Below are 25,665 nucleotides of genomic sequence, written 5' to 3' on the forward strand. Positions count from 1 at the left end.
GGAAGAGCTAGAGAGAAGCCACGTGGGAAGTACACCACCTGGAAGCATTGGCTTGCCAGCCCCTAACCATCAGATAAGGGGAATTGTAATGTATAATGTTAAAATAATTCTGAGTCTTTCAAAGGCAGTACATGTAATAATGTGCTAAGACTGATAAACAGAACAGAAAAACCAGTTGTACTATACTACTCTATGTAAAAAGTTTTAAACACAGCCTTAGAGTTATGCTAACTGATTATTTGAACAACCAGTGAGGGGTAAGGAGGTGCAGTGGGTGGTGTCAGAGCTTCTCAGATAATAGGTTCTGTTCTAGTTTAGGTAGTGTGGTTTAATGCCCTTTAATTTGAGCTCAGATTATACCTTGTGTCACACAATTAACTCTTTCTGCTTGTAAACATTGTGAAATCAGAGCAGCAAATGAGGATTGCAGTGGAAGGAGTCTTTTGATGCACTGCCTAACTGGAAGACCCCACTAATAACTAACTTAACCTCAGTTATTGTCAAGGAATAAAATAAAACAAAAACTGCTTCAATTTGGCCTTATCTTCTGTATTGGTAGAAGTGCACTGAGTGTGCTTTGGTAGTGTCTTCTGTCAGCTTGAATGTTGACTTTTAAGCGTTTATTTATAACATATTTGAAAATGTTTTGATATAAATTTTCATTATGATATCCTGCTTCTGCATTTTTTCATTAACTTGCATTGTTTGCTGTCTGACCTTGTGACTTAGCTTACAAACCTTCTTCTTCTACAGAACAACAGAACACAGATGAAGGTGGAACTGGTGGTATTGATTTCTAAAATGTCCTTTTTCTTTTGATTCACGCTCACTACTAACCTTTTAAACTTGAGCTCTCCCTTTCGGAAACTAAGGAAAAACGTCTTATAGATCTTTTCCTGGATCTTGGCCAGCTGTGCAACAAATGTGATCCCTAAGTAGAAAGCAGCCCCCTACGTTTTAACTATCCCTCCCAGCTAAGTGAACTGCAGCTTAAGTCATGGCATCCTGAGGGAATTTTTAGGGAAAGGATATGTGCGTTTGGGTTTTTAAAGATGGCTGGATACAGCATGGGGGAGGAGAAGAGACATTCTCAGTGGTATGTGTTTGATATAAATTAGGTCAATAGTCTGAGGGCTTTTTTTTAAGGGCAATTTCAAACCCTTTCATTGTTTTCTAATCTGCAAAAAGCACATGGTAGGGCTTGATTTGTTTTCTTTTTGCTTTGTTTTACCAGCAATTGAAGTAACATTTGCAAAATCAAATGATATTTTGCTGAAACTTTGTGAAAAGGAATGGATCCTTTGTGCAGTTTGATACTTTTTCCATGAAGGGGTTTGCAAAATCAGATCTGTCCAATTATGTAAACATAACTGTATATGAGATGTGTTTTCATTGGATTTCTGGCACTTTCCAGTGCACAGACTCAGCCATTGATAGAAATGCTTTGGATCACTTGTATATTTGTCAAGGCTATGTGTTTAATGAGCTAAATTATTTCTTGTTGCTAGTTTAAGATGATAGCTCTCAGCTGAGACTCAGCTAAATCTGAATTCTGAAAATCTGTGCATGCTCACAGCATTACTAATTCAGTACAGCTGTCTAGTAATGCTGACAATATGAGACTTGAAAATGCAATGGAAGTCTGACTGAGAATGATTTAAATACTGTGGCTTACTCTGACGACACAGCAGAAGCATGTGTTTTTTATTTAAATTCTCTTCTCCCTTTCTCTGCACAGCATGAATCCCTAATTTTCTCCAAAATTAGCCATTTTGACTGGATTGTTTTACCTGTCTAACATGTGTTCCTTGGATATGTATATAAATCAAATTACTGTGTTCCACATTACAAAATGTCATTTAACCTTGAAACTAGGAAATCACATTTGCCTTAAATGTGTAGGAAAGCACTATTTTTCTTTAGTCCTCTGTTTTTTTCTACCTTATCTAATTTTAAAGCTATAGTTTATTACAAACGTAAAATAATATCCTTTGCTCTCTCCTCATTATGTGAGGAAATGAGTCCTGTCTGTCCTTTTGATCATGATGGAACATTTGAGCCACGGTGCTGCTGAAGCACGTTAAAACTAAAGTGTTTTCTGACAAACACGCTTCTGCTGTAAAAATAGGCACTTAAGCTGTATCTTATGCATCATAAAGTAGCCACAGTAGGAGCAGCTAAATTCAGCAGTTGTCAATCAATTTGAATAACTTCGCACCAATTTTGAAGAAAATGACTGTGGAGATAAATAATGCCGTGTTTGACCAGGACGTTTGTGCATCCGCACTGGTTTAAATCTGTGTTCATTTCTGTGTTGAGGTTTCAAACATACAGCTGTCTTACCTGGGCTGAGTAATGTGGAATCGGTATTGGATCCATGCTCCTTGTATTTACTCCTATTTCAGGATCATCGTTAACTTTTTAACTTTATGGAAGCTCCTCATGTAATTGCTATTTAAAATCTACCTGAACCACATAGGATGCCTAAGTGTAGCTGGCTTTCTAAAAAATCCTTAATTTGGTCCCTTTACCTTATATTTTCATAATTGCTGGAAAGGCAACTACTTTTGGATATCTGAAAAACGACACCACAGGAGCTCTGCTCCCTCACACCATTGTGGCTGAGTGATGCACCTCGTCTAGCAGCACATCTAGAGCAAGTTTCAAGAACATATTATTTTTCCACCATCAGTTTCAGTGGCAGATTTGGGATTTCTTAAAATGAAAACGTTTTGGGGAACAGATTTCAAATATTCTTTACATTATCATAGGACTAAGGGCTTTCTTGTCTATTGTATTGCTATGCAAGAAAATATAAAATCATACATCTTTCCCATGAACTGGCTGTGTCAATACTAATATTTAGGTCGTAAAGCAGCATTTGTGGGCGATAGAGGTAGTGTGCTGGGGAAAGCAAACCTCACGTAATTGAGTATTTTACCAACTATCAGCCATTCTGAATTATGTACAGAATGTGATTCCTTGAGACTGCACCAAGTTCCCTGCTGAGGGCCTGAAATTTAAAAACTGATGAAAGCCCCAGAGTCAAATGTTGCATTAATGACACTGCTGTCAGTGCTAAGATGAAACATGCAGGGTGTGGGTCTGCCAGGAGGAATGGCAAGGCTGTATAATAAAGCATCCTCGATGACAGAGTCCTTGTAAATGAGGGAGGTTTAGTGGTGACTGCTGGGCACAACTAGACATTCAGGTGCGTCTGTAGTGGAGACGTGCTATTAGAAGAGAAATTGGGCTCCCAGAGTCTCCTTTCTAAATAAAGAGCTTCCTTTTCCTGGTAGAAATTTGGAAGGAATTAAGGGACAGATAATCTTAATTTATTTAGCCTAATTTATCCAGCCTCAGATAGGCAGTGCTCCAGCACCCTCTCTCAGCGAAACTCAGAAGTTGAGTGCTGCTCTCTCTAATAAGGATTTTCTTAAGATACCGTCTTTCCCAGCTCCATACACAAATGCCAGTCTCGCTGCACGGCATTCAGACACTTTATTTGGCTTTGCTGCTACAGTGTTTTCACTCTTCCATTAAAAACATTACTGGCATTTGGCATTGCTGTGACACGCTATGTGCTTCTTCCACTTAGAATCCTTTGATGCAAGTAGTTTAACTTTCCCCCCAAAACTCAAAAGAGTAATTTACCCCTAACCAGACTACCTTACACAATATCCTGTCTGTTCTGTAAAGCTTTTTTCCCAGTGAGTTGTCCAAAGCTTTCAGGTTTACAGAAGCTCTCTTGTGGTTGAGGTAGGGAAAAATTTGAGGCCATCTCATCATATATTTGCAAATGTATTGATCAAAAAGGCATTGACTTCTTAAGATTTTAAAATTTTCTGGAAAAAGGAAACTCAAATTTTTGTATAAATACCGTTTACCAATTGGATATTTTTTCAGCCAAGGCATCAGTTTGGATATTAGCTCGTGCCCTCACTGCTGCTCTCTGTTTCCCTGTAAAATAAAACCTGATTCTTGGGTTTTGTTTGGACAGGAGTGTATAGGCTGTCATTTTTTATTTTTTAATCTTCTAGTAGAAGTTTCATCCGTGTCTCTTTGCTGCACGGCACAGCCAATCTCCAGAACTTTTAAACCTGCTGGGAAACAATTACCTTGCTCAGTGTAGTTTTCCTCAAGGCAAGTTTTAATTTTCTGGTGTTAATAGGTGATGGACCCAATCTCAGATTTTGTGCAAGTGCTAATTTGGAGACCTTTAACTCTCATACTTGAGCTCTGGCAGGAGGCAGGCTTTCTTTTTAAAGAGCAGACACTAGAGGGTAGTATTTTCCTTTGAAAACACCTAAATATATGAATTATTAGTTTCCTGGGTTTAGTATATAAAACCTCTTAAGGTTGTTTTAGTTAATCCAGAACCCTGGCTTCATTCACAAAATGCTTTTTTTTTTTTTTCAATGTTGGGGAAGTATCCTCAAAGCTTAGATTTTCATTTCTTGACTGGATCCCCCTTTCTCCTTCTTTCCTCCATGGAGGCTTTGTTCTTGTTCGCTGTGACAAGAGCTTGCAACTTTTGTACCTTCATCTCCAAGTTTGGTTTTTCACTTGACATGGTTTTGGGGGAGGCCCCTACCTCGGGAAGCCAGGGTTGGGTACGTGTGTCAGAAGGGCGATGCAGAGGCAGGGCTGTCCGTAGGAATTTTTATGTCCTGGCTCTTGCTAGAAGGTCTTGCTAAGGCGTATTGGCCAAAGGATAAAGATGCTGCCTCTGTGGTGAGTAGAGCTGCTTTTTCCTTTGGTACTTAGGCACTAATCGGCTCACATTAATCATCTTTGCTGTCCAATATGTCAGCAAAAACGATTACTTGTGTTCGATGTATAGAATTTCTTGTGTCTATTATGCTAGTCCACGTTACTTTGTGTGCATTACTGTTTTCTGCTTATTGAGTTTCCGTAGCAACAGATACATGCTTTTCCAAGGCTTTCACACTCTGGAATAGTATTCATCCTGAAAGTATTCTAATTGAAACTAAAAAGTGGGTATTTATCTGGCTTGTAGTAAACTCGAGATTTTTATGTGTATACGTCTGTGTATACACGTACGAAAAAAATAATTAATGCCTCTTGTGGCAGTATTTTTGCCAGAAGATTTGCAAAATTGATAGGAGATGAAATTAAGGACTATATTTTTGGAAAAAAGTCAGGAATTTCAAAACCAGGGTAAACATTGGGAAATAATTGGAAATAGGAATGCTTTCTTGTCCTTCCTCAGGAATTGCTTTTATGCCCCCAAAGTCATTTGGGTTTTGTTTGTTTTGTTAACTAGTGATTGAAAAACTGGTTTGATGTACCCATGTGAAGAAATTATTGTTATTTGGGTTTTGTTGTTATTTTCTCTGTCTTGCCAGTCTGCTAACAACACACAACCTCAGTAGCTTTTGTCTTTACACGTTAGGAGCAGAAGATGTAAAAATCATCTGTTTGCATACATGTGCCTAAAGTCTTGGCATCGCTTCACGAAAACTAAATGCCTTCTCTGTGTACGTTACAGCTGGCACTAATTGTATCGAGTCTGTTCAAAAAGTGGGGGGGGAAATAAACTGTTTCTCATTAAGCAAAACTGGTGATAACTTTCAGGGTGTGATACTTCCAAAGTCAGCTCACAGCAATGTGTGAAAGGTTATTCCTCAGGTATGAAGACAAATTTTAAAGTAAGCATTTCTTTCCACAGCCAGCAAGCAGTCCACCCCCACAGCAAACCTCAAACAGACAGATGCTGCCATGAATAAACGGTTGTCGTCATCTGCAGCGCTTTTAAATGCTTCTGACCGAAGTAAGTGTTGGTGTCTCTGCTGACCGCAGGTTACTGCTTAACTATTATTTGGGGAGGAGACAGGAGGTGGAATGATACTCCTCTTCCTCCCTTGCTCCGTAACTCACTTCATATCTTGATCTCAAATGCATTTCATGCAATTTGTTAATGCAGCTAAACTGTTCAGGGCTTTGACCCAGTTGATGTGATCTCTGTTAGAGGAGAAGAGTAACGGTAAAAATTGCTGGTTTTTTTATATTTTATTTCTGTAATTGTTTTTACTAAAGACAAATCTTAGTGAATGAATGATTCACAAATCGTTTCACATCATCTTGAGGGTTTTGCATGCTTTAAATCACACCCTAAAATTTCAACAATATAGAAATAGTAGAAAAATAAAGTTTGCCTTGTTCTGTTAAACAACTTCAGTCATTTGATTGCCTGTGGGAAGTTAAAAATCAACTTAGCCTTGACATGTCTCTGTTGTGCCAGTCCTGTACTCTGTAGACACACACTTTCTTTTTAATATTAGAATTCTACTTCAAGAAAATAGAGAAGGATGCATGAAAAACTCTTATGACACCTGCGAGAGTTTTTTTGGGTCAGAAGAAATTGTTTTATTTTGACCTGGAGTTCTAGCAGAATTATAACCATAGCATGCAGCTCTGACACCATCTCCTAGCCCAATGAATTAGTGTAATCTTGATACCGATACTCAAATTATACATTTTTTCAATTGTTAGTGCACACCACTGCTTGCTTACAAGTGTTCTGGTTTATTTACTGTGTCAATGATTATCAAGGAATAAAAATGGCCTGGAAGCCAACTATTTCTTTATTTTTTAGGGGTTTCTGAGCGTGCACTCTAGAGATTGTCTACCAATTTCTGTGGCTCCACTCTCATTTTGAATTGCAGCTTCAGGGTGGATGAAGCTCCTGATGGCTGTGTGTCATGTTTAAAATGTACAGCACCCAACTAGTCTTAACAGGGATGCAGAGGATGGGATAGATCTCATGCTTTCCTGCTTTATGGTAAACCTGTATCCACAAATCTCCTCTCTGTCCTATCCCAATACATGTAAGCTACTTACGGAGAAGAAATGTGAAACAGACCTTATAGAATGTTATTCTGTAAGTCATTCTATAAGTACAGACAGTCTGCCTTCTCCAAATAAAAATTAAAAAATGATGTAACACAAGGAACTGTCCTAATCTACTTGTTAAGAAAAAAACTGTTTGCATAAGCGCACACCAGCCTGTTTTAGCCTGCGATTTCCTTGTGGAGAATCTTAACAGTGTTTCGTAGGAGCCTGCATGTATGCCGAATGTTGTATTTTTTCCCCAAGATGTTGAAAAGCATTAATAAGCTAAGAGCTGTTTCATAGGAAAACAAGTTCAACTAGGTCTATGCTGCATTGTTCTGTCAGTCTCCAACCTTTAATCCAGTGACCTGTGTTAGAAGAATCCCTAACATGGACACAGACAACAATGATTTTGCTGGTTTGTGTTGGAAGTTGATGCAGCATTAAAAATTATGTTTTTACACTGTGTGCCTGGTAGGGGAATCAGTGACTGTCTATACTGGCATAGCTGAAGGGGCTCCGAGTCGCTGGAGACTGCTTCTAATTTGAAATGCTATTTGTTTATAATGTGTCTGCAGGGTTCAGCTCTAGGCAGGAGTCAGAAACAGGGCTGTAAAATAAAAATTAAGCTGCTAACAAAGGAAGTCAGTAATTATTAACTAATTGGGATTACTTTCAAACTTACTGTCATACCTTGAAATCTTTTCTGAATCCTTGTTCGCTTTGGAGGAAAAATTCTCGGGTGGTCTGAAATACAAGAGATTTGACCAGGACTCCAATAATATGGATTTTAGATCACCACAGCAAGTTAGAGCCATTCTGGGCTCTTGATCTGGCACTCTAGATTCTTCCCTTATCCAGTTTTCCTCCTTCTAAAGGATTCATACTATAAAGTGCCTTAATTACTGTTCTGTATCTTAGGGAAGTGGGGCAGGTGTTGGGGAGGACCTTGTAGGCTTTTCAAGAAATTAATCCATGCGCTTTCACTTCCAGGTACCACAAAGAGAAGTTCCTCATTAAACAGACTGAATAACAAAGTTCCTCTACATTCTCAGCAGTCAGCACTGAAAGGTTCGCAGGTGGAACAGAAAGGTGCTAGAAATCAGTTTGTTTTGAGAAGTGGGAGGCAGTAAATGGGATATTCAGAGTTGACTTTAAATTGTGTCCCAGCTTCATTATAAATGTTTTTATTCAGACTTTCACTGCTGTGCGTGTAGTCTGTGCACTGTGGCATAAACACCTTAACACGTTGCAGTGCCAGATATTGGGTAACTGTGTCTGTCAACCAGTTTTATTCCTCTGAGAAGTGGAAGGGTGGGAGGAAAGGAGACAAATGGTAGCCAAACCATTTAGCTCGTCAGAAAATAGTGCTTCATAATGATAGATTGGTGGGTTTAGCTGATTTCTTAGCAAAAGCAAAGCATGGGAATGACAGTTTAGAAAATCTTATATATAAATATCTTGTTAAAAATAATCTTCGTTACGCTTGGTCTCTAGGAGGAACAGAAAAGAAGAGGAGCACATCTTTGAATAGAATGAGTAGTAAACCCCAGCCTTCTCCAGAACTAGAAAAAGTGAAAAAGGAAGAAAAAACAGGTGGTTGTTTCATAAACCTGAATACTTGTTTTTAAAGCCATTGATAGTAAACTTTGGACAGGTTTACTTTTTCTAGTTTCCTTCGTTCTTAAATTTTAGGACTTTTCAATGGCTTTTTAGTTTTCCAGTGGTAGGGATAAAATTGTAAATCATGAAGGTTAAACTTCTCCTTTTGGAGAAAAAGGAAATCCTATAAGTGGGATTTAATTTTTTTTAAGTAACACTGTAAGTAGATATCTCTCTGCTTGAGAGAGAGAGAGAGAAGTATTCAAAAGCCAGTAGGTTTAAATGTAAGATATAGTAAAAATGTCAGTCATGTTCACTTCTTAGTTAAATCTTAACTTTGCTATTTAAGTTCTTTCATTACTCAGTTTAAAAGCAACTTCTCTGTTCCTGCTGCTGGCCTAAACTTTGTGCATGCAAGTGAAGGAGGAAACCTGTTCTCACTTCAGTCTCTTTTGGTCATTCTATTTCCCACTGGCTTACAAATGTCTCTTTTCTAGTATTTCTTCCTAAAGCTGAAGACTAGGGACTTTTCTAACATGTTTTTCCCTTTGAGTTAACAGTTCTAAAACTTTCCTTTTTAGCAGCTATTGCCAACAGAGGAAACAATATTCTGCCTCAGAGTCTTTCCTTTGTGGGGGGATGCTGGGTGCTGTCCATGTGAATTTGTATGTGCAAATGATGCCTGACAATAACAGTTTGCTTTGATTTGAAAGTGTTCTGTTTATTGTGTCAGAAAGCCTTTCCTGCAGTCTAGAAAATATAGCTGTGAGGAGCTGATTCAAAAACTAATCATGTTTTGACTGACTTCAACATTCATCTCTGTTGTACTCATGTCAGTCTTTGCACATGAGAATGATTAGTATTAACCAAACCAAGGACAAAAAGTGCAACATAAGAAAATGCAATATTTAACCTTTCTGTGCTATTAGTTTTAATTTCCTTCTCCATGACTTCTGTATTTTCCTTCCAAAACTGTTTCGATTTGCAACAATGCTCACAAACTTCCTTTGCTTTGTACTGCTTGTCTTTTTCATTATATGATTTCATGTTGGATCCTCTTTGATTTGTTCCCATCATTTAGCTCGTCGTTCCCAGCTCAGTCCTCTGGACAGTAGCGTAATCAGTCGCCTCCTCGCCCCCACACAGGCCTCCTTAGCTAGGAGTAAAAGTGCTGCTACATTATCGGCTGGTGGACAAGATCCCTCAGGTAACAGGAGGGCAGCAAAGCCTGAAAGTGTTATGCAGTTGCTCTCCAAGCAGGAACTTACATGATAGTCGCTAACTGTGCTACACTGACGTATGAATCAGACCGTTAATATATGGTTATGTATAATATTACTTACCCAGTATTTTCTTTGGTCAGTAATAACCAGTTCGTGTATTGTGTTTCATGCTTACTTTACAAAACCACAGAATAATACTGGCTTTTAAACTCCAGTGCCAGTTTACTTACTCTGCAGAGAACCAGATGCTGGTGTTCGTTTGGGGTTTTGTTTGTGGTTTGTTGTTTTGGGTTTTTTTAGCTGATGGAAATCTGCATTTGACTACACCCTCAAATGGCTCTGAGGCACACTGCTCAGAGAACAGCGCTAGGAGGTGCAGAGGGGGAAGAGAACCCATCAAACGTATTATTTCAAAGGAGGCTGAAAGGGATAAGTGCAAAACCTACATTTCTTTATGGAAGAGAGACTCTTGTAGGAACGTGACAAAGGGGTTTCTTTAACACAAGTGCAGGAAGCCCTGAGCTGGCTTCACTCAGGCTGATTGTAGAAGTAGAGACATACTAAGAGAAGATATTTTAATGAAACCCTAGCTGGCTTGAGTGATTTTATATTGGTCCAGACTGAGCTGGTAAGCCCACACTGTGACTTAACTTACAACTAGCACAGGAATCTCTACACTGTGGGCAAAACCTAACTGCATCCCATGTGTCTTACAGTTGTTAATGGTTGTAAGAATGCCCCTGTAAATGCATATCTGGAACCAATGTGGAGTCCTTTCTCCTCTCTTACCTTACAACTTGCGTTCCCAGTTTTGCTTGTTTTCTCTTAAGTATGTTCTTCCATCTTTATTTTTTTATCTTATGCCACTTAACTTGGTCCTTGTTGGTATTGGTGACGTTTCTACACTGCTCCCCTTGTGTGATGATCAGTTTTTACTTTACCACATCAGTGGTCACGTTTTTGCACACATTTATGTATGTGCTGCTTTTGTTTTACCATGAATATTTCAGTTCATGTCATGTGGGGAAATACCACCTGTTTCACTGTTACTGACAGCATGTGACTTATTCACTATTGCTGAATTAAAAGATACCTTCTACGTTGTTATCAGTTTATACTTAGAAGTACTTCCTTCATTTCAGTAGAAACGTACCTGTGCTTTAGCACAAACTGTGCACAAACAGAATGCAATTCTTGCGCAAATGCTGTAAATATAGAAATAAAATGTATTTTCCATAAAGTTACAAAATTAAGTGCTGGCGTCTGTCACAATTTCTTCAGACTTTAGAAAAATCTAATTTCAGAGTAGATTTTTCATCTGTGCTTATCCATCTATTATTATGTTAGTGATAGAAGTAATTAGAGAATACAATTTATTTCAATATCTTACATATAAAATAGAGATTGACACTTCAGGTAGGGGAGGTATTTTAGTTTAACAGTTGAGTTTGTGTCTTGATAGGTTTCTTTTACACCACCTATTTGATTTGCTAATGTGAATATAGTAATAAAGGGGTCAGAGAGGGAAATTAGAATAAAAATGTTGCACAACTGCTTATTTCACAAGTTTGTAAAATAGTGCCCAGATTCCTAATATAATGCTACTTTATATCTGCTCTTTGAAAACAGGGAAGATTTCCTCCTTGAGTATGGGGGGAAACGTGCTTAAAATTTGAACCTGTCATGAAGAACTTGTAAAGAAAGATGCTAAGCCATTAAAACTGAAGTATTTGTGATCAGATGCAGCTTCACTAAAATTAAAGTAACAGTGTAGTGTGAATTTAGACGTCTGGAAAATCATTTTATTTTTATTTACTTCAGACTGCTGCTTTCAAAATGATTTTATTCTTGGTGCTGTTGCTTCCAAAGTACTAATCGTGTGGTACTGGTGTCTGTGTCCATGAGCCATTGCAAAGTGCACTGCCTGTGGTGTTTCTCTGTACAGTTTCTAACACATACAATCTTTCTTTCTCTCTTTCTCCCTCTTCCTTTTCTCCTGTTCTTATGCTATGCACTTGCTTCTCGTTTTGTCTTTGTCAAATTCCTAACTTTTATAGAATCTCACCTCTGTCCTCGTTCAGCTTCAGCCAGTTCCATCAGTTCCCCAGTCCCAACTCCTAAAGTGCCCGTGCGCAGTCGTAGCATCGACAGATTGAAGTCCTCTGTATCTTCATCAGATGCCAGTTCACCAGATTCAACCCAGGTTTGTTGAAAATACACAGGAATTAGGTTTGTATTAATCTGGGGGTTTGGAACAGCTCAGGGTGGGATCCTGTTTCAAGAGGTTTCTTTCTTATTGAAATGTTTCATAGCATTTGCTTAAAAACCACAGTATTGAAATCAAATTAGGATTCTATAGTCCTTGATATCTCTGGTACCTTAAAGGCCTATTGTTTACTGCTTATGGTTCCCAAAGTTTAGTTTAGGTAGCATATTGACTGGGCCTGTATTTTAGAACACGAAGGAATTGAAAGTACGTCTTGCTGAGAAGTTGTGTGTGTGTTGTGCTAGCAGTTCCTTTGCCTGTAATCTCTTCTAGACGGTGAGCATTATTTTGGTTTTGTGATTCTTCTTAGAAACTGGAGGCGGAAAAACCATCCCCAGGTTCTGGGCTAAGACGTCCTCCCTCACCATCTGTGTCTGCCCCTAGAAGATCCCCTTCTCCTGCTAATTTGGTGAAGCATCCTCCATCACCTTCTGCAGTTCGGTGTGTGTCTAGGTTAAATATCTTCTATTATTCTGAACAAGATGAAAGGTACTTTGTGTCTGAAGATAGCTGTGCCACCAGAGTTTGGATGACCTACATTATGCCATGTTTCTACAAAGAAGGGCTTCGTTTTTGATCCAATTTCTCCTTTCCACAGTAGGAATGCAGCTCTTGCTGAACTTTGTCTCTTTTGTGCAGACAAAATACGCTGGTTTTCTGTGCAGTCTGTGCACTGGAGCCAACAGGAATGTGAGCTTCTGAATAAGCTGATGTGCCGGTATTAGTGTAGGAAGTTTCTTGGATTGTGATCACAGGCTTCATCCTTGATGTGGAATAGATGGAGGTCTGGGCTAGCAGGCCTGTTTTGATGTTAGCCCACAGGTAGCGAATCCAGGTGCCCAGCGTATTTTGGAATCCTGTATTTGAGTTTTATGAGGAAGACACCAAAATTTTGTGGGTGGATTTGTTTTTAAAAGCAGGATGCATAATGTGAACTAACAAAAGTGAACTGTCTTCAGTTGCTTGTTTAAAGTGTTCAGTGTTAGCCCTGAAAAATATTCTTTACTTCGCAACAGACAGAAGACTCGCCCACCTTCACCTAGCGTGTCGAAACAAAGGCCACCATCTCCTACTCCAGTCTCTAAACCGGCACCCATCCAACGTCCACCTCTCACACCAGGCGTTATAAACATTACCAAAAAGAAAACTGAAGCAGAGAGCAAACCAAAGGAAAAGATCACAGAAGGAACAGGGCAAGAGCAAGGTGCTTCCCTAGCCTTGGACAGGGATGTTGTAGCAGCTAGCACAAAGACCAAAGAAGGTGAGTGTTTCTCAGTTACTGACACAGTCTTACTCGAGATATCTCCAGTCTGTGCTGGGACTGGTGAAATAATGTGTTCATGATGTAGACCACTGGAGAGTAGGATGCTTTAGGGCAGAGGCTGTTTGTTGCTGATTATTTATGCGATAATTATGTGTGGTATAATTTTTGGGTGTGGATTTTACTGCAGTAGTCAGTTTATTTGACTTGAAGTTTTAAGTCAAGAGGTTTCAATATCATTGCTTGTACTGTAATTTTAATAAAAGCAGAAATCCCCTTTGCCTTTGGACTTCAGCCGTGCTAGAGGAAGGATCTGCAAAGTTTGCAAAGTCAGTAGTTAAATGATACAAAGGTCTTTCAGTCCAGTGGTAGTTCCAAAAGTTTCTTGTGTGGAGACCTCCTTGGAGGGCGAAATCCACTATTAGTGCATCGCAGTCTGGGAGCCAGTTTTCACAAAGCTAGAAGCCTGCCTCAGGCTCAATTCCAGTGAATATATAATCATTGCTGCCTCAGGAAGAAGTGGTCAGTGCGTGGGTCACACTGAGAAGTCATCTTGGTAGAGAGTCATATGCTGGATAAGCAGTTAGTCTCCGAGTCCTCTTCATCATGCCAAGTAAGCACAGCCTCTTACTGGAAGAACATCTGCCATCTCCAGAACAGAATCTGGAAGAGCATTCTGATGAGGTCTGGTAGGCCCTTCCCTGTGAGGAAGGACTTGGGGAAGACTTAATAGGAAAAGGAGGGGTCTCTGGAGTTTAAACTACAGCCAGTGGGCAGTGCTGGGGGTGAAAATCCTTCAGACACAAGGAAGGTGGGAACAAAGGCTTTCTGCACTTTACTGCATGTGTGGTTCCTGTTGTGCATTCCTCAGCTGCTGCAGTTTTTTCTTATTTCCGAGGCTCTTCCTGAAACTGCTCAATGTTGGATGTGAAATAGTCAGCGGAAGAACTCATTTATGGTACAGTTCTTTGAGCATATGTTCTTCTAGAAGGCAGCCTGGATGTTGTAGTCAAATGTGGATGTTTGTATGAAGCTGCACATCCATCTTGAATGTTGCATCATTCATTTTTGCAGTCAGAATGTCTGTCCCTCCATGTGCTACATCACTGTGATAAATGTCTTGCATGCCTCAGGGGAGGCATCGTCAATTGTAGTCAATGTCATTGGTTGGTTGCAACCTCCATAACAACGTGTTTCTGTATCTTCCAGTTCTTCTGGAACAGGAACAGAGTTCCTCGTTCCTCAAAATGCTCCATCTGTCTCCTGTCCACGCTGACTTCTGGAACTGTATTAACCCAGCTTACCTGTTTCCATTTTATTTTTTTGCTGATCTCCAAGCTAGTAATCTTTAGAGGTTCATAGCAGGGCTGGGTGAAGCTCTTTTTCTTTGACACATACAAGACAAGGAAAAAGTGGCCATGTTCTTTAACCTAGAGATGATTTCATTTCTCTTTGAATGTTTTGGTACGCTGCATTATTGCTAAGTAAGGCAAAATCTTTATTCTCAACATGAAAAATTTGCCTTCAGTTTTCAAGGCCATTTCCATTTTACATGGCTGTTCACCCCGTGGGTTGGTGCAATACCATATTCCAGACAGTTTCTGAAGTCAGAACACACCAATGAATGCCATGTTGCAAATCAGTCTCTAGGTCTTGTAGGTTCAACCTAATTTCAGCATTGTGTACTTGTATCTTCATACCATCTCTGCTCCTTCAAACTGAACTTGATTGCCTGTTACTGACAGACGGCAATTAAGTTTTTGTCTTGTTTTTTTTTTTATGTCATCCTACTAAAATACACTGTTCTGCAGTAAAACACTTTTTATTTTTCAGTGACTTGGAGCAGTTGTCATTTCTGGCAGCAGACTTTCGCAGCTTCTCTGAAAGTTAAAAGGCTTGTTTCAACTTAAAGCATAAGAAGTGCTCCTTTCATGAGCTCTCACCTTATGCATGATGATAGGTAATAAACTATCAAGGAGCCTCACTTTGTATCTGGGTAGGGAAGGCTTTGGAATATGATTCCTAGATTAATTGTGAATAAGTGACTTGCATTGAAGTGTATTGGAATGTACCTTCCATCCAGCTAATACTACAACACACGCATTTTTAAGTTCATGCTGTCAAACTGGAAAAAAACCAGTCCAGTAAGGAACTGACACCGGCTTCTCCTCACGCGGCAAATCTGTGTAATAGTCTTCTGTCTTCTAAAAAAAAAACTACAGATTTATTTTTTGTGCATAAAAATTGTGCAGTTGGTCCTTGTCAAATTCATAACTTTTCTAGCATCTCACCTCTGAGAAAAGGAAGAGGTTAAACTTCCATCTCTTCTCAAGTTGCAGATCTTCCGCGTCCTTCCTACTCAGTTGGCAACCAAATATTGCGGAAAAGGAACTGCCTAAAAGCAGTCTGTATTCCTGATGGCTGCAAGTATCTTAATAGGGCTTCCTTGTTCTTAACCCAGGGGCTAGAATTTAAGTAAGGCCACCAGGTCAGCTGTCAGTCCCGTAGATGCATTTTATAGTTCTTCTGAGATATTTCTTTTGCCTGTTTTCCCTTCCATCACGAAAAGGTCCTTTGAGAAAAAGACAGTTCTTATCGGGAATGACAGTGGGAGGACAAGGAAAATGGAGCTGAGTATAAAATGCTGGAAGTATCTTCTTAGTGTGTGTTAGCAATCACGTTGGGAAGTCCCATATCCTGCCCTGTGGAAACAGGCTGCACAAGGGGTGCATCGAGACGAATGCGCTGTTGAAGTAACCATGTGAAAATCATCCATAAAGCTTCAAAAGTGAAAATGCAGTGGGAAGGTCTTCCAAAGACTTGAGGTCTCATACCTGCTTTTTTGTTTTCATGCCCTCTGCTGTTTCCATACCTGTGATGTTCTGAATCTTTGTGACTATTTTTCATCTCGTGGTTTTGGTATCAGATAATTCATCATATTTGAAGCTGTCATTATAATGCTATAACCCTAAAACCTATAACCCAAAACCCTAAAACCTTTAGGCTTCTTGCTGAGGATTCTGTTGTCTTACTTAGGTTCAGTTTTGAGGGGAAAGAAATAGGTTAAACCTGACATTAATTGTCAACCAATTTTGATACAACTGAAATTCCAGTACTGTTAAAATAAGACTGCAGCGCTGGTTGCTGTGCTAGTGTGAATTAGAGGATGGCCTCTGCAGTGAAAAGTGACTCGTTTAAACTAGCAAGACACCTTAGTGGTAGAGGAGAAGAGAGGTGTTTTGATTTCTTAACGATTGATTGCTGGCGATGTTAAATGAAACCTCCTGTCTTTTCATTAAATGAAAAAAAAGTTACAGAAAATAGGAAGAACAGCACTTGATACGTGCAATTGTCAGGTAGGCTGATCCTGCTAATGCTGCTTAGAACTGCAGAGTGCTGATCCTGCTCAGGGATGAGGAGGAGGAGAAACCCTTCTAACTGAGTTCAGATTTGGAGGTGTCATAGCTGATTCTTGTTTGTAATACCAGGTCTGCACTTTTTCCCAAGTCAGAAGCCATATACATCCTGGGAAGCTGCTTGTGTTTGAGCATTGAATAAATCTAAAGATCAGAAGGCTTCTCTGTGACTGCACTCCGTCATTGCCGGAATGCTTTTCCTAGGACTGCAGGAACAATTTTTGTGCACAAAACACTGCTGTGATTCAGCTGCTGAGGGTGTAGTCTGTGTAATTGTGCCCCGCAGCTGGTAATTATAATTGCGTGTCTGTGGGGCTTAGGCAGCTTTTCAGGTATTAAAGTTCCTAATGATGGCATTGTGTTTTGAATTGTTTGGTTTTAGATCAGAAGGAAAATAACTGATCAAACCCTGGTGTCATTGTTCATTAAAATTACCTTGGCTTGAAGGCTTTATAAATGTTAAGCAAATGTGTATGTGCTGATTTGTGAAATATTAAAAAGAAGAAAGGCAGGTTCTCACCTATGTTATGATGCTATTGATCTACTAACCCCAAGAGCTAATTCTCTGAATATTCACATGATCAGTTCTTTAGTCATACCCAAACAGTAGTATTTCTAGAGAGTGGGGATGACTGATAAAAGTCAGAGTTCTTTCAATATACATTGAGAACAACTGGATTGCAAGGGTGGGGTTTTTTCTCATGATCTTAATTTATAATTTATATAAATAATAGTAATTTAAAAAATATATAATTTATAATACCTCTGACTGTAATACTAGGCAGGACATAAAGAAACATAAACAGCAGGACTGTACAAATATCTATTAATCTGGTGTTTGGAGCTGTTTGGATCTCCATGAAAACATGGAAATCGATCTGTTGCTAAAATGTGTAGAAATGTGTTATTACTGAAGTCATTAGCATGCACCCTCGGGGCAAATTAAAATGGTGATTATTTGCACCCTAACATACTCTATAACTACAAAGGCATGAATGTTAAGGTAATGAAACAAGAGAAATAAAAAGAATCGATATTTCTTCTTTTGGTCCATGTGCGTTCAGTTTTATTAGAAGGAAGTTAAGTGTATTTCCTAAAAAAGTATTCTTTTTTTGTTTTATTTTAAGTGTTTTAAGTGTCACAGAATAAATATGTCTTCAGAAATACGTTTTTGAGTACTACGGTAACTGGAGAATTACTTTAGCATCTGGAATGAGGCTGGATCAGTGTAGTTGAAATGAGTTGTTATTATTTTGGTGTCAGTGAGATATTGTGGTTTTGCATCTCTTCCAGACTCCCCTTTGGCTCTTGTGGGCCTTTAGATACAGGATGTGCTTGCTGAGTGATGAGCACTGAGCGAAAGAGATGGGAGTCAGTTGGCCAAAAGAAAAATCTCATCTCACAGCGAGAACGTCTGTCTTAAAATTAAGTTACTGGGGCTTTTTAACAGCAGGTTTTTTTAACCTTTGCAGAATCAGGTAGCAAAACAGTAGCAGGGACCACCACAGCTGAAGAAGCTGCTAAAATCTTGGCAGAGAAACGACGTTTAGCACGGGAGCAAAGAGAGCGTGAAGACCAAGAAAGAATTCAGAGACAGGAAGAAGAAAGGTAACAATTCAGGAGATGGAAGGGATGCTTTCAGTGGTGGGGTATGGTGGAGTGGACGCTCCAGCTGTGTATGTTTCCTAAGCTTTAATTTAAGTTACCATAAATCTTAATGCAGTTTTCGAAGGAGGGACAGGCAATAGCACCACTTGAAAGAGGACAGGGTGCTGTGTGTATCATTACATATCATCATTACATATCACCTGTACCTCAATATATATGTACTGCGTAGTTCCTTTGACTGGTCTGCGTGGTGGCATTTCTAAATCAACACCAGAAAGTATCTTTCTGCAGTTATTCTGTGATCGGATGACTTAGAACTTTATTGCTTTCCTAGTCTGTCTCATGTGCATGCATACTTTTAATGAAAGAAATGGCTAATCGGTAATCTGTATCTAGAATCAGAGAAGAAGAAATGGCCAAGAGAGCAATTGAGGAAAAAGCCCATCGGGAGGAGGAGCTTCGCAAACAGGAGGAAGAAAAGAGACTGGCTTATGAAGAGCAACAAAGACAAGCTGAAGAGGAGAGGATCCGCCGAGAACAGGAAGAGCAGGAAAAGCTTGCAGAGCTTCAGCACCAGGTCTGCTTATCTGTAGAGTCCAGCTGTGTTCCTCGTGCAAGCTGCTGACATGTTTTCAAGGGGTTGTCTTTGATTTTCTTTCAAAGAACAGTTTTGACAAATCTCTGTCAGGGATGATGTAAAGCAGAGTTCATGCTGTCCAGGATGGATTTCAGAATGTCCTTAAGTCCTTTCCTTGCTCTTTTCTGTGTGGTTTTGGTTTTTTCCAGTATTTGATAAATTCAGTTAGGCTTCTGGCCACCTTTAGTCTTATTTTGCATACGTAAAGTATTTGTACTAAGCTCACTTTACCAGCTTGCTGCTCTAGGTTATAAGGGGTGGTCTGTCTGGAAGGTCATCTGGCTTGTTCCAGTTTTTTTAAAAGAAACTGGTAGTGTTTCCAAGTCTACTTTTCCAGTTGCTAAATTGTCTTCCAAAGCTTATATCTGTGTACCTTTATAATGGCAGCCTTCTGATTGAAGGAAGCTCTGTTGCAGAAAGTGGACTTTCTTTAAGTGAGATTAATTTCAAAAACTAAAGCAGTTTTACAATGAAATTCTTTATGTTTAAAGAGCTGTATCTTACAGATAGCATTGACATGTCTGAACGTTTCTTTAAAAATTTTAAATCTTTAAAATGTTTAAGTTTATGACTATAATTCAGTGTTAACTAAGCTTATATCTTCTTTCCAATCATACTGGAAAAATTTTTCCAGTGTAAGAGGAACAGAAGATGCTCAGCTCCAGGTATCTTGGTAGTAATTCCTGACTGCCAAGATTTTTAAGTTAACCTTGCTACATTTAGAATTTTACTGCTTTCTTGTTACATTATAGGTTGTCCTTCTTAGACAAATCTTCATCCTGAAGTATAGTTTGAACCCTTAGTAGCTCAAGAATATCCAGAACATTTGTGTGATCGCAGCATAGCTATGGACATCATTATTCTTTTCAGATCAGTTTCTGAATGTCATAGTAATACATATTTCATGGCAGTAGCTGGGTAATTGGCATTTAGCTGCAATGTGTGGTTATATTAAATAGCAGCTGTCTGATTGTCCTGTCTGTGTTGAGACTGAATCTTTGACAGCTCTGCTTTTCACTCTTTGGAATGAGTTGTGCACTGAGGGTGCACAATGAGGGTGCTCTCTTCTTTTTCTTTCATTTTCAGAAAGAAGAAGCTGAAGCAAAAGCTCAAGAGGAGGTTGAAAGACAGAGGCTGGAAAGAGAGAGAATTATGCAGCAAAACATGCAGGAAAGGCTTGAAAGGAAGAAGGTATGCTCTTTTGAAAGCAGAGAGGTTTTTCAGCCTAAATAGTGGTTGAGGTATTAAACCAAACAGGCAAAGAGTCTCAAATGCATTGAAATAGAAGTAGTGTGTTCTCTAAAACAAGCCAGCTCTGGCGTGTGAACTTTAGAAATGGTGAAAGTATAGTAAATTTATGAAATATGAAAATAAATTCAGGTTTATGAAAATTTAACCCAGAACGCTGAAAGCTCTGTGTGTCATTGCAAATATTTTCCCTGTTTTAACAGAGAATAGAAGAAATAATGAAAAGAACACGAAAACCGGATCAAAATGAATCCAAGGTACTCTTTTCTTTGGATCTGTATAATGCCAGGATAGGTCCTTCCCAGAAAAGGTTTTGCGTTGTGTCCTGTCTTCCTCTGTTATCTTTACTCATGCTGGCTTCCATGTGAAGTGCAAAGTTCTGCTGCACCAGAATAATTTTCAGTAGCTTCCCATTACACACATTCATCTGCTTGGTTTGTTCTGACCAAAAGTCTTTGCGTTTTTGTTGAAGAGGTATAGAAGCAATGTGATCTGGTGTTATCACTTGGAGATTGGCTAAAAACCCACACTGGTTATTAATGGATTTTTTGAGTTTTTTTAAACTGCGTGCATTCTACGGGGGCTATTTTTCCACAGAAAACTTAAATTCCTGGCTTCATCTGTTTGCTTACAGCAAGTCTTGGATGCCCCTTGGATGGCTACAGTAAACTGGATGTATTTTTCTTAGTGTAGTGACCTAAGGTTTGTGGTCAGTTATGCATATTATATTGAGGAGTCGTCGTTCTTCTCTGAACACTCAAAGACCCAAGTCTTCATATGGCTAAACATCAATACATATTTAGCTTGTCCCTTAGAGAAATGAAGGGGAAGAAAATCAGGAATAGTTCATAGGTAGGGGATGGAAGTGGGTCCCACACATTCCTTTACATGCTGTGGCTCAGCAGAGCATATTGTTGCCGGATGATCTGGTTGTCTCTTAGCCCCTGGCCTAGCATGACCTTAAGGCTGAACACAGAACAGTCCTGCACGGGCGCTAGGATTGAACCATTTGTGAAGCACTAGGTGGTACTGAGTATTCTAAATAACGCTCAGGCAATTCAATTGCAGAATGAAGGGAAGTCTGTCTCTGAGGTTATGGAGGGAGAAGATATTGAAGAAGAGGAAGAGTTGGGTCTTGAGAAGACTGATCAGCCAGGTAAGGAATCATAGAATCATAGAATCACCAGGTTGGAAAGGACCCACTGGATCATCGAGTCCAACCATTCCTAACACTCCCTAAACCATGTCCCTCAGCACTTCATCCACCCGTTCCTTAAATACCTCCAGGGAAGGCGACTCGACCACCTCCCTGGGCAGCTGTTCCAGTGCCCAGTAACTCTTTCCGTGAAGAATTTTGTTCTGATATCCAACCTGAACCTCCTCTGGCGGAGCTTCAGGCCATTCCCCCTTATCCTGACCTCTGTCACTTGGGAGAAGAGTCCAGCTCCCTGGAAACTTGATGAGTCAGGTGCAAGAGGCAGTCGGTGTCCCAGGGTTGTCGAAGCATTGTTAAAAATGTCAGTCATTTAATAACACTGTGGTGGTGTGAGACACAAGTCCTAGAAGTGCCAAGGAGGCTCTCTGCATGAACAGAGAGTGGATCGTTGCCTGTTCCTTACCACAGGAGACAGGCAGTGATTAAATGCAAAAATTGAATGTGAAATGCAGGCAGCATGCTTTCAATTTACAGATATATTTTTAAAGGTAGAAAACAAATGTCATGTTGCTAGAGGCAACTTGTCTATAGAGAAATTATTGTATCAAAGCCAAGGGCTCTGAGTTTTGGATAGAAAAGGTCGTTTTGGTTCTTGTGTTTTATTGATTTAGAACAGCAGTTCTGTTACTGAAGCTCTTTTTTTAGTTTTTCTTTCTTTTTTCCCCAACATTCAGGAAAGCTAAATGGTGTTGACTTACTCCAGGAAGTGAAGGGGGAGGCAGAAGGTTGTTTAGAGACTGTGCATAGCTTGATCTCTGCAGAATCTGAGGAACAAGATTTGTCAGAGTTGAAGGCCGGTGAAGTATTTATGAATGGAAGCGATTTGAAAAGTGATGATGGGTCTCTGCTTGTTACTGAATTAAAGGATTCCAGGTGAGTCTGTGCAGGTGGCTGTTTTACTGTCAGAGCAGTTATCCATCACACAAGAAATCCCTCTCTATGGTTAAATTTCATGCTGTATGTAGTGTTGCATCAAATTTTGCAGCCCACTAGCTTTGTGGTATTTCTCTGGCTTCCTCCAGGCATGTGGCATGTGCACACCGTCAGTTTACAGCTTCACGCAGAGGCAGTTAGTTGAGGATAATTGTTTGTTTAGATGGCACCTTATTAACAGTACTGACTTTGCTGTGAGAGGGACAGCAAGCCACGTGGCAGCGTTACTTGAACAGTATTGGTTTGAAATCTTTTCCCTTGAAATGGCTAGCAGTTCTTTTCATTAACAAAACATTAAACAAGAGGGAGGGGGACAACACTGAAAAGGAAGGACACTCTATAGAAAGCACTAGAACAGTTTTAGTGGTGCAGAAGCACCAGATACAACACAAAAGCCTCCCTTAGTGGCAATTAATTTAGTAGTTCAAATTTTATCTTTTTGAACAGAAAGCATTTCCACTTACTGCTGAAAAATCTGTCCTCTGCTGCTTGTTCCGTTTGCTCATCTGAATGTTAATGATTCAGAAATTACTTTGTGAGCTCTTTTTTTAAAGTGATTATAAATTCATCTCATTCCGCCAATGATGGAATATAAAGATATATTCAATATTTTCTTAAGAATGAATGAAATTTGATCACTCTGATTTAGATTTTGAATCTGTTTAAATATTGCTAGTCTTCTGAGGCTCAGGCCTGTGTTTTCAAAGTCTTAACTGGAAAAGAAAGGAAAAATGCAGACCACCGAAGCAGAGTTTTAATGATGCGGCCTTTAAGATTGTTGCTTTCTTATATCAAATTTCTGGAGCCAGACCTTACCTGAGAGCTATTAGTTAGTAAGAAGTGGGTATATGTTGGTGAGTTGTTCTTCCCTTTTGGCTTTTGGAGCGGAGATCCCACGTGGCAGCTGGAAGAGCTTGTCTGGGAATGCCCTTCAGGATGTTCAGTGCTTTGCAAAGTATGCAGGCTGCTAATTGGCTCTCCTGTAATGGATCTAAAGGTTAAGCATCCCAAAATTGTAATACAAGTACCCATTCATTTTTTTCTAGCCATCCTGCAGAAGAAATGGTTATCGATGACTCGGTGAAGCTGGGTATTAATGAAGCTGATCATACAATTGGACTGATTCAAAATCTTAATGGAAAATCTGGTTCATGGACTTTTGAGGAGTTTATTGACGTTGGAGTATATTCCAAGTCAACCAAGCTGAGCTCGGAAAGCATCTCTGCTAGTAACTGTAATCAAAACTTGAATGATGCTGCTACAATACCTTCTAGTCCCAAATTGGCTTTTGAGGAAGATGGTGCAGTGAATTCATTGACCAAACCTATAGATGCTTCATCAGGTAATTCAAGCTGATTTCCCTATCTGTCTCTTCCTCTGGCTAGGTAATTAACTTCCTTGCCTTTTACTCTCCTTGCCTTAACTTCAGCTTCTTACTTTCAAGGCACTTTTTCCAATCTATAGACCGGAGGAAAAGCTCTTTCTTTAGTGTTTGTAACTTGCGTTCTGTCAAGAGGAGTCACCAACTGATGCCTTTTTAGGGACTTGCTCTAAACAGCAGCTAAGGCTCAACATTCAGGCTCTTCCAAAGACAAAGCAGAGCCCCTGTGAAGCTCCTATATTTCCTACCAGCACTCGAGCCCATCCGTTGTATTTATAGGCTTCTAAGATGTCTTTAAATGGCACGTGTTACTTTTGAAGATACTAACAGTTTAAAAGGTGTCTGATGTAACTCTACAGACAAGACCTTTCCGCTCCTAGGCACGTTCTGTAACTTTTTCATGGTGACCTGCGTGGTCTTACAGGTCTCAGGCTTCTGACAAGGCGTTAGCTCTCCTCTCTACTTAAAGTAGTCTTTCAGCTCACTGAGGTGGGTAATGCCAACCTTAAGTTTCACAGACAGTTGTGTTAGATTTGGGGACAAGTAAAGCTACACACAGAACATTCTGAAAGAAGCAGGGCCGTGTCTGAAGCCACATGTACTTGAGAAGCTAAACCCTGGTGCAGTACAGCGTAGTGTATCAGAGAGGCTTCAGTAAGCAAGTTTATGTAAGACCAAACTTCCTTGGCCTTGGAGCTAAACCCCAAATGGACGTGTCCTCACAGCAGGAGATCTCTTTCCGTGAGATAAATGACTGCGTGAACAGCTGAAATGAATGGTAGCAGTAAAAACAAGACTTACCATCTACATTTTCTTTAATTGACGTGTAGCATTTCTTTTGATTAAAGTGTAGCACTTTTCTAGACTGAACTGTTTCCTGAGTCTCCTCTGTCACTCTGCGTCTTGTGAATTTTAGTCTCATGGACATAGACTTATTGATACTTTCCTTGAGGCCACGACTAACTGGGTTATGGGAATTGAACATATTTAATGGGATACTGCTGATCATATTTTGTTCCGATCAAAATCGCTAAGTTTCTAGGGAAGAAAACGTTGCCTTTTCATCTTGAACTTGAAAACGTTTAGACATAACATGGTTTAAGAATTATGTACATAACTTTGATAACTAATATTTGTAAATAAAAAATGAAAAGCTGCTGTGCTGGTTTTGGACCGTAAGTAACCAAGTGGTTCTGTGCTCAGTCCCTGGATGTAGACTCTGACAGTGATGGTAGATATAGGTGACATACATGCAGTTACAATGGTTACATGTTTTCTTCTCTTTGCTCTTTGGACAGAACTGTGAACACTAGAGACCTGGAAATGATTTACTGAAGTACAATCAGATTCAGATTCAGTGTTATCAACCGAAGGCCTTGTTTTGAAAAGCTGCTTGTTTACCTTTATCCATCTTCAAGTTTGCAAAAAAAAAATACACCAGGGAAGGGATGACAAACTTCCAGATTTGCACCTTGAAACATTTCAGGGAAACCGTTGTGCTGATGTTCCTTTTCCATTTGTTTAGCTGTTAGATAAGATTTCCTTGTTCGAATATCACTTGTTTCCCTTTTACAGACTTTAAAGTAACCTGCTTGAGTCGTCTTGTTATTTTCATATCAGTGTTCTGTGCGGCAATGAGCCACGGGAGGCCCACGTAGCCATATTCCTAAAATGGCACTTGATGAAATAAAAGACTCGTTCAGTGTTTGTTAGAGCTGAACAGCCTTTGTAATGTTCTAGCAAAATGCTGTTACTTATTGGTTCTTGTGCTATTTAAAATTGCAAAATTGAATATCTTCAATTTTGAATGGAGAAGAAAAGTCCCTTGTTTTCTATTGTGACAATATTGGCAGTTTCAAAATGCGGTGTTATACCATTGCTAATACGTTTTTATCTGTTGGAAAACATCAGAACATTTTACAGCATATGCACTAATACATTACAAAAATGTTGAGTACCTAGATGTCTGTTCTAGTGCAGTTTATAACATGTCATGCTTTTAAAAATGTTTTTCTTTTC

At 39.5% G+C, this 25,665-nt stretch overlaps 1 protein-coding gene across 16 annotated transcripts in view; it reads left to right on the forward strand.

Moving 5' to 3' along the window:
* MAP7D3 (MAP7 domain containing 3) overlaps positions 1 to 25,466 on the forward strand; it is a 46,621-nt gene extending 21,155 nt beyond the window's left edge. Inside the window, exons 6-21 of one of the 16 annotated variants that reach the window (XM_054075214.1) lie at positions 754 to 786; positions 5,693 to 5,794; positions 7,849 to 7,947; positions 8,353 to 8,451; positions 9,539 to 9,664; positions 11,738 to 11,883; positions 12,257 to 12,387; positions 12,963 to 13,207; positions 18,096 to 18,231; positions 18,628 to 18,808; positions 19,955 to 20,059; positions 20,320 to 20,373; positions 21,185 to 21,272; positions 22,007 to 22,205; positions 23,312 to 23,607; positions 24,945 to 25,466. In XM_054075214.1, coding sequence (XP_053931189.1) covers positions 754 to 786; positions 5,693 to 5,794; positions 7,849 to 7,947; positions 8,353 to 8,451; positions 9,539 to 9,664; positions 11,738 to 11,883; positions 12,257 to 12,387; positions 12,963 to 13,207; positions 18,096 to 18,231; positions 18,628 to 18,808; positions 19,955 to 20,059; positions 20,320 to 20,373; positions 21,185 to 21,272; positions 22,007 to 22,205; positions 23,312 to 23,607; positions 24,945 to 24,952 — 2,048 coding nt within the window. In that variant the 3' untranslated portion in view covers positions 24,953 to 25,466. Of the gene's footprint in view, positions 1 to 753; positions 787 to 5,692; positions 5,795 to 7,848; positions 7,948 to 8,352; positions 8,452 to 9,538; positions 9,665 to 11,737; positions 11,884 to 12,256; positions 12,388 to 12,962; positions 13,208 to 18,095; positions 18,232 to 18,627; positions 18,809 to 19,954; positions 20,060 to 20,319; positions 20,374 to 21,184; positions 21,273 to 22,006; positions 22,206 to 23,311; positions 24,517 to 24,944 lie in introns of those variants that run through there. The other 15 variants (XM_054075213.1, XM_054075216.1, XM_054075215.1 and 12 more) reach the window with 15 other exon arrangements.
* Positions 25,467 to 25,665: the final 199 nt, after the last annotated feature.

Source organism: Cuculus canorus, chromosome 10 (assembly GCF_017976375.1).
Source record: "Cuculus canorus isolate bCucCan1 chromosome 10, bCucCan1.pri, whole genome shotgun sequence".
NCBI lineage: Eukaryota > Metazoa > Chordata > Aves > Cuculiformes > Cuculidae > Cuculus > Cuculus canorus.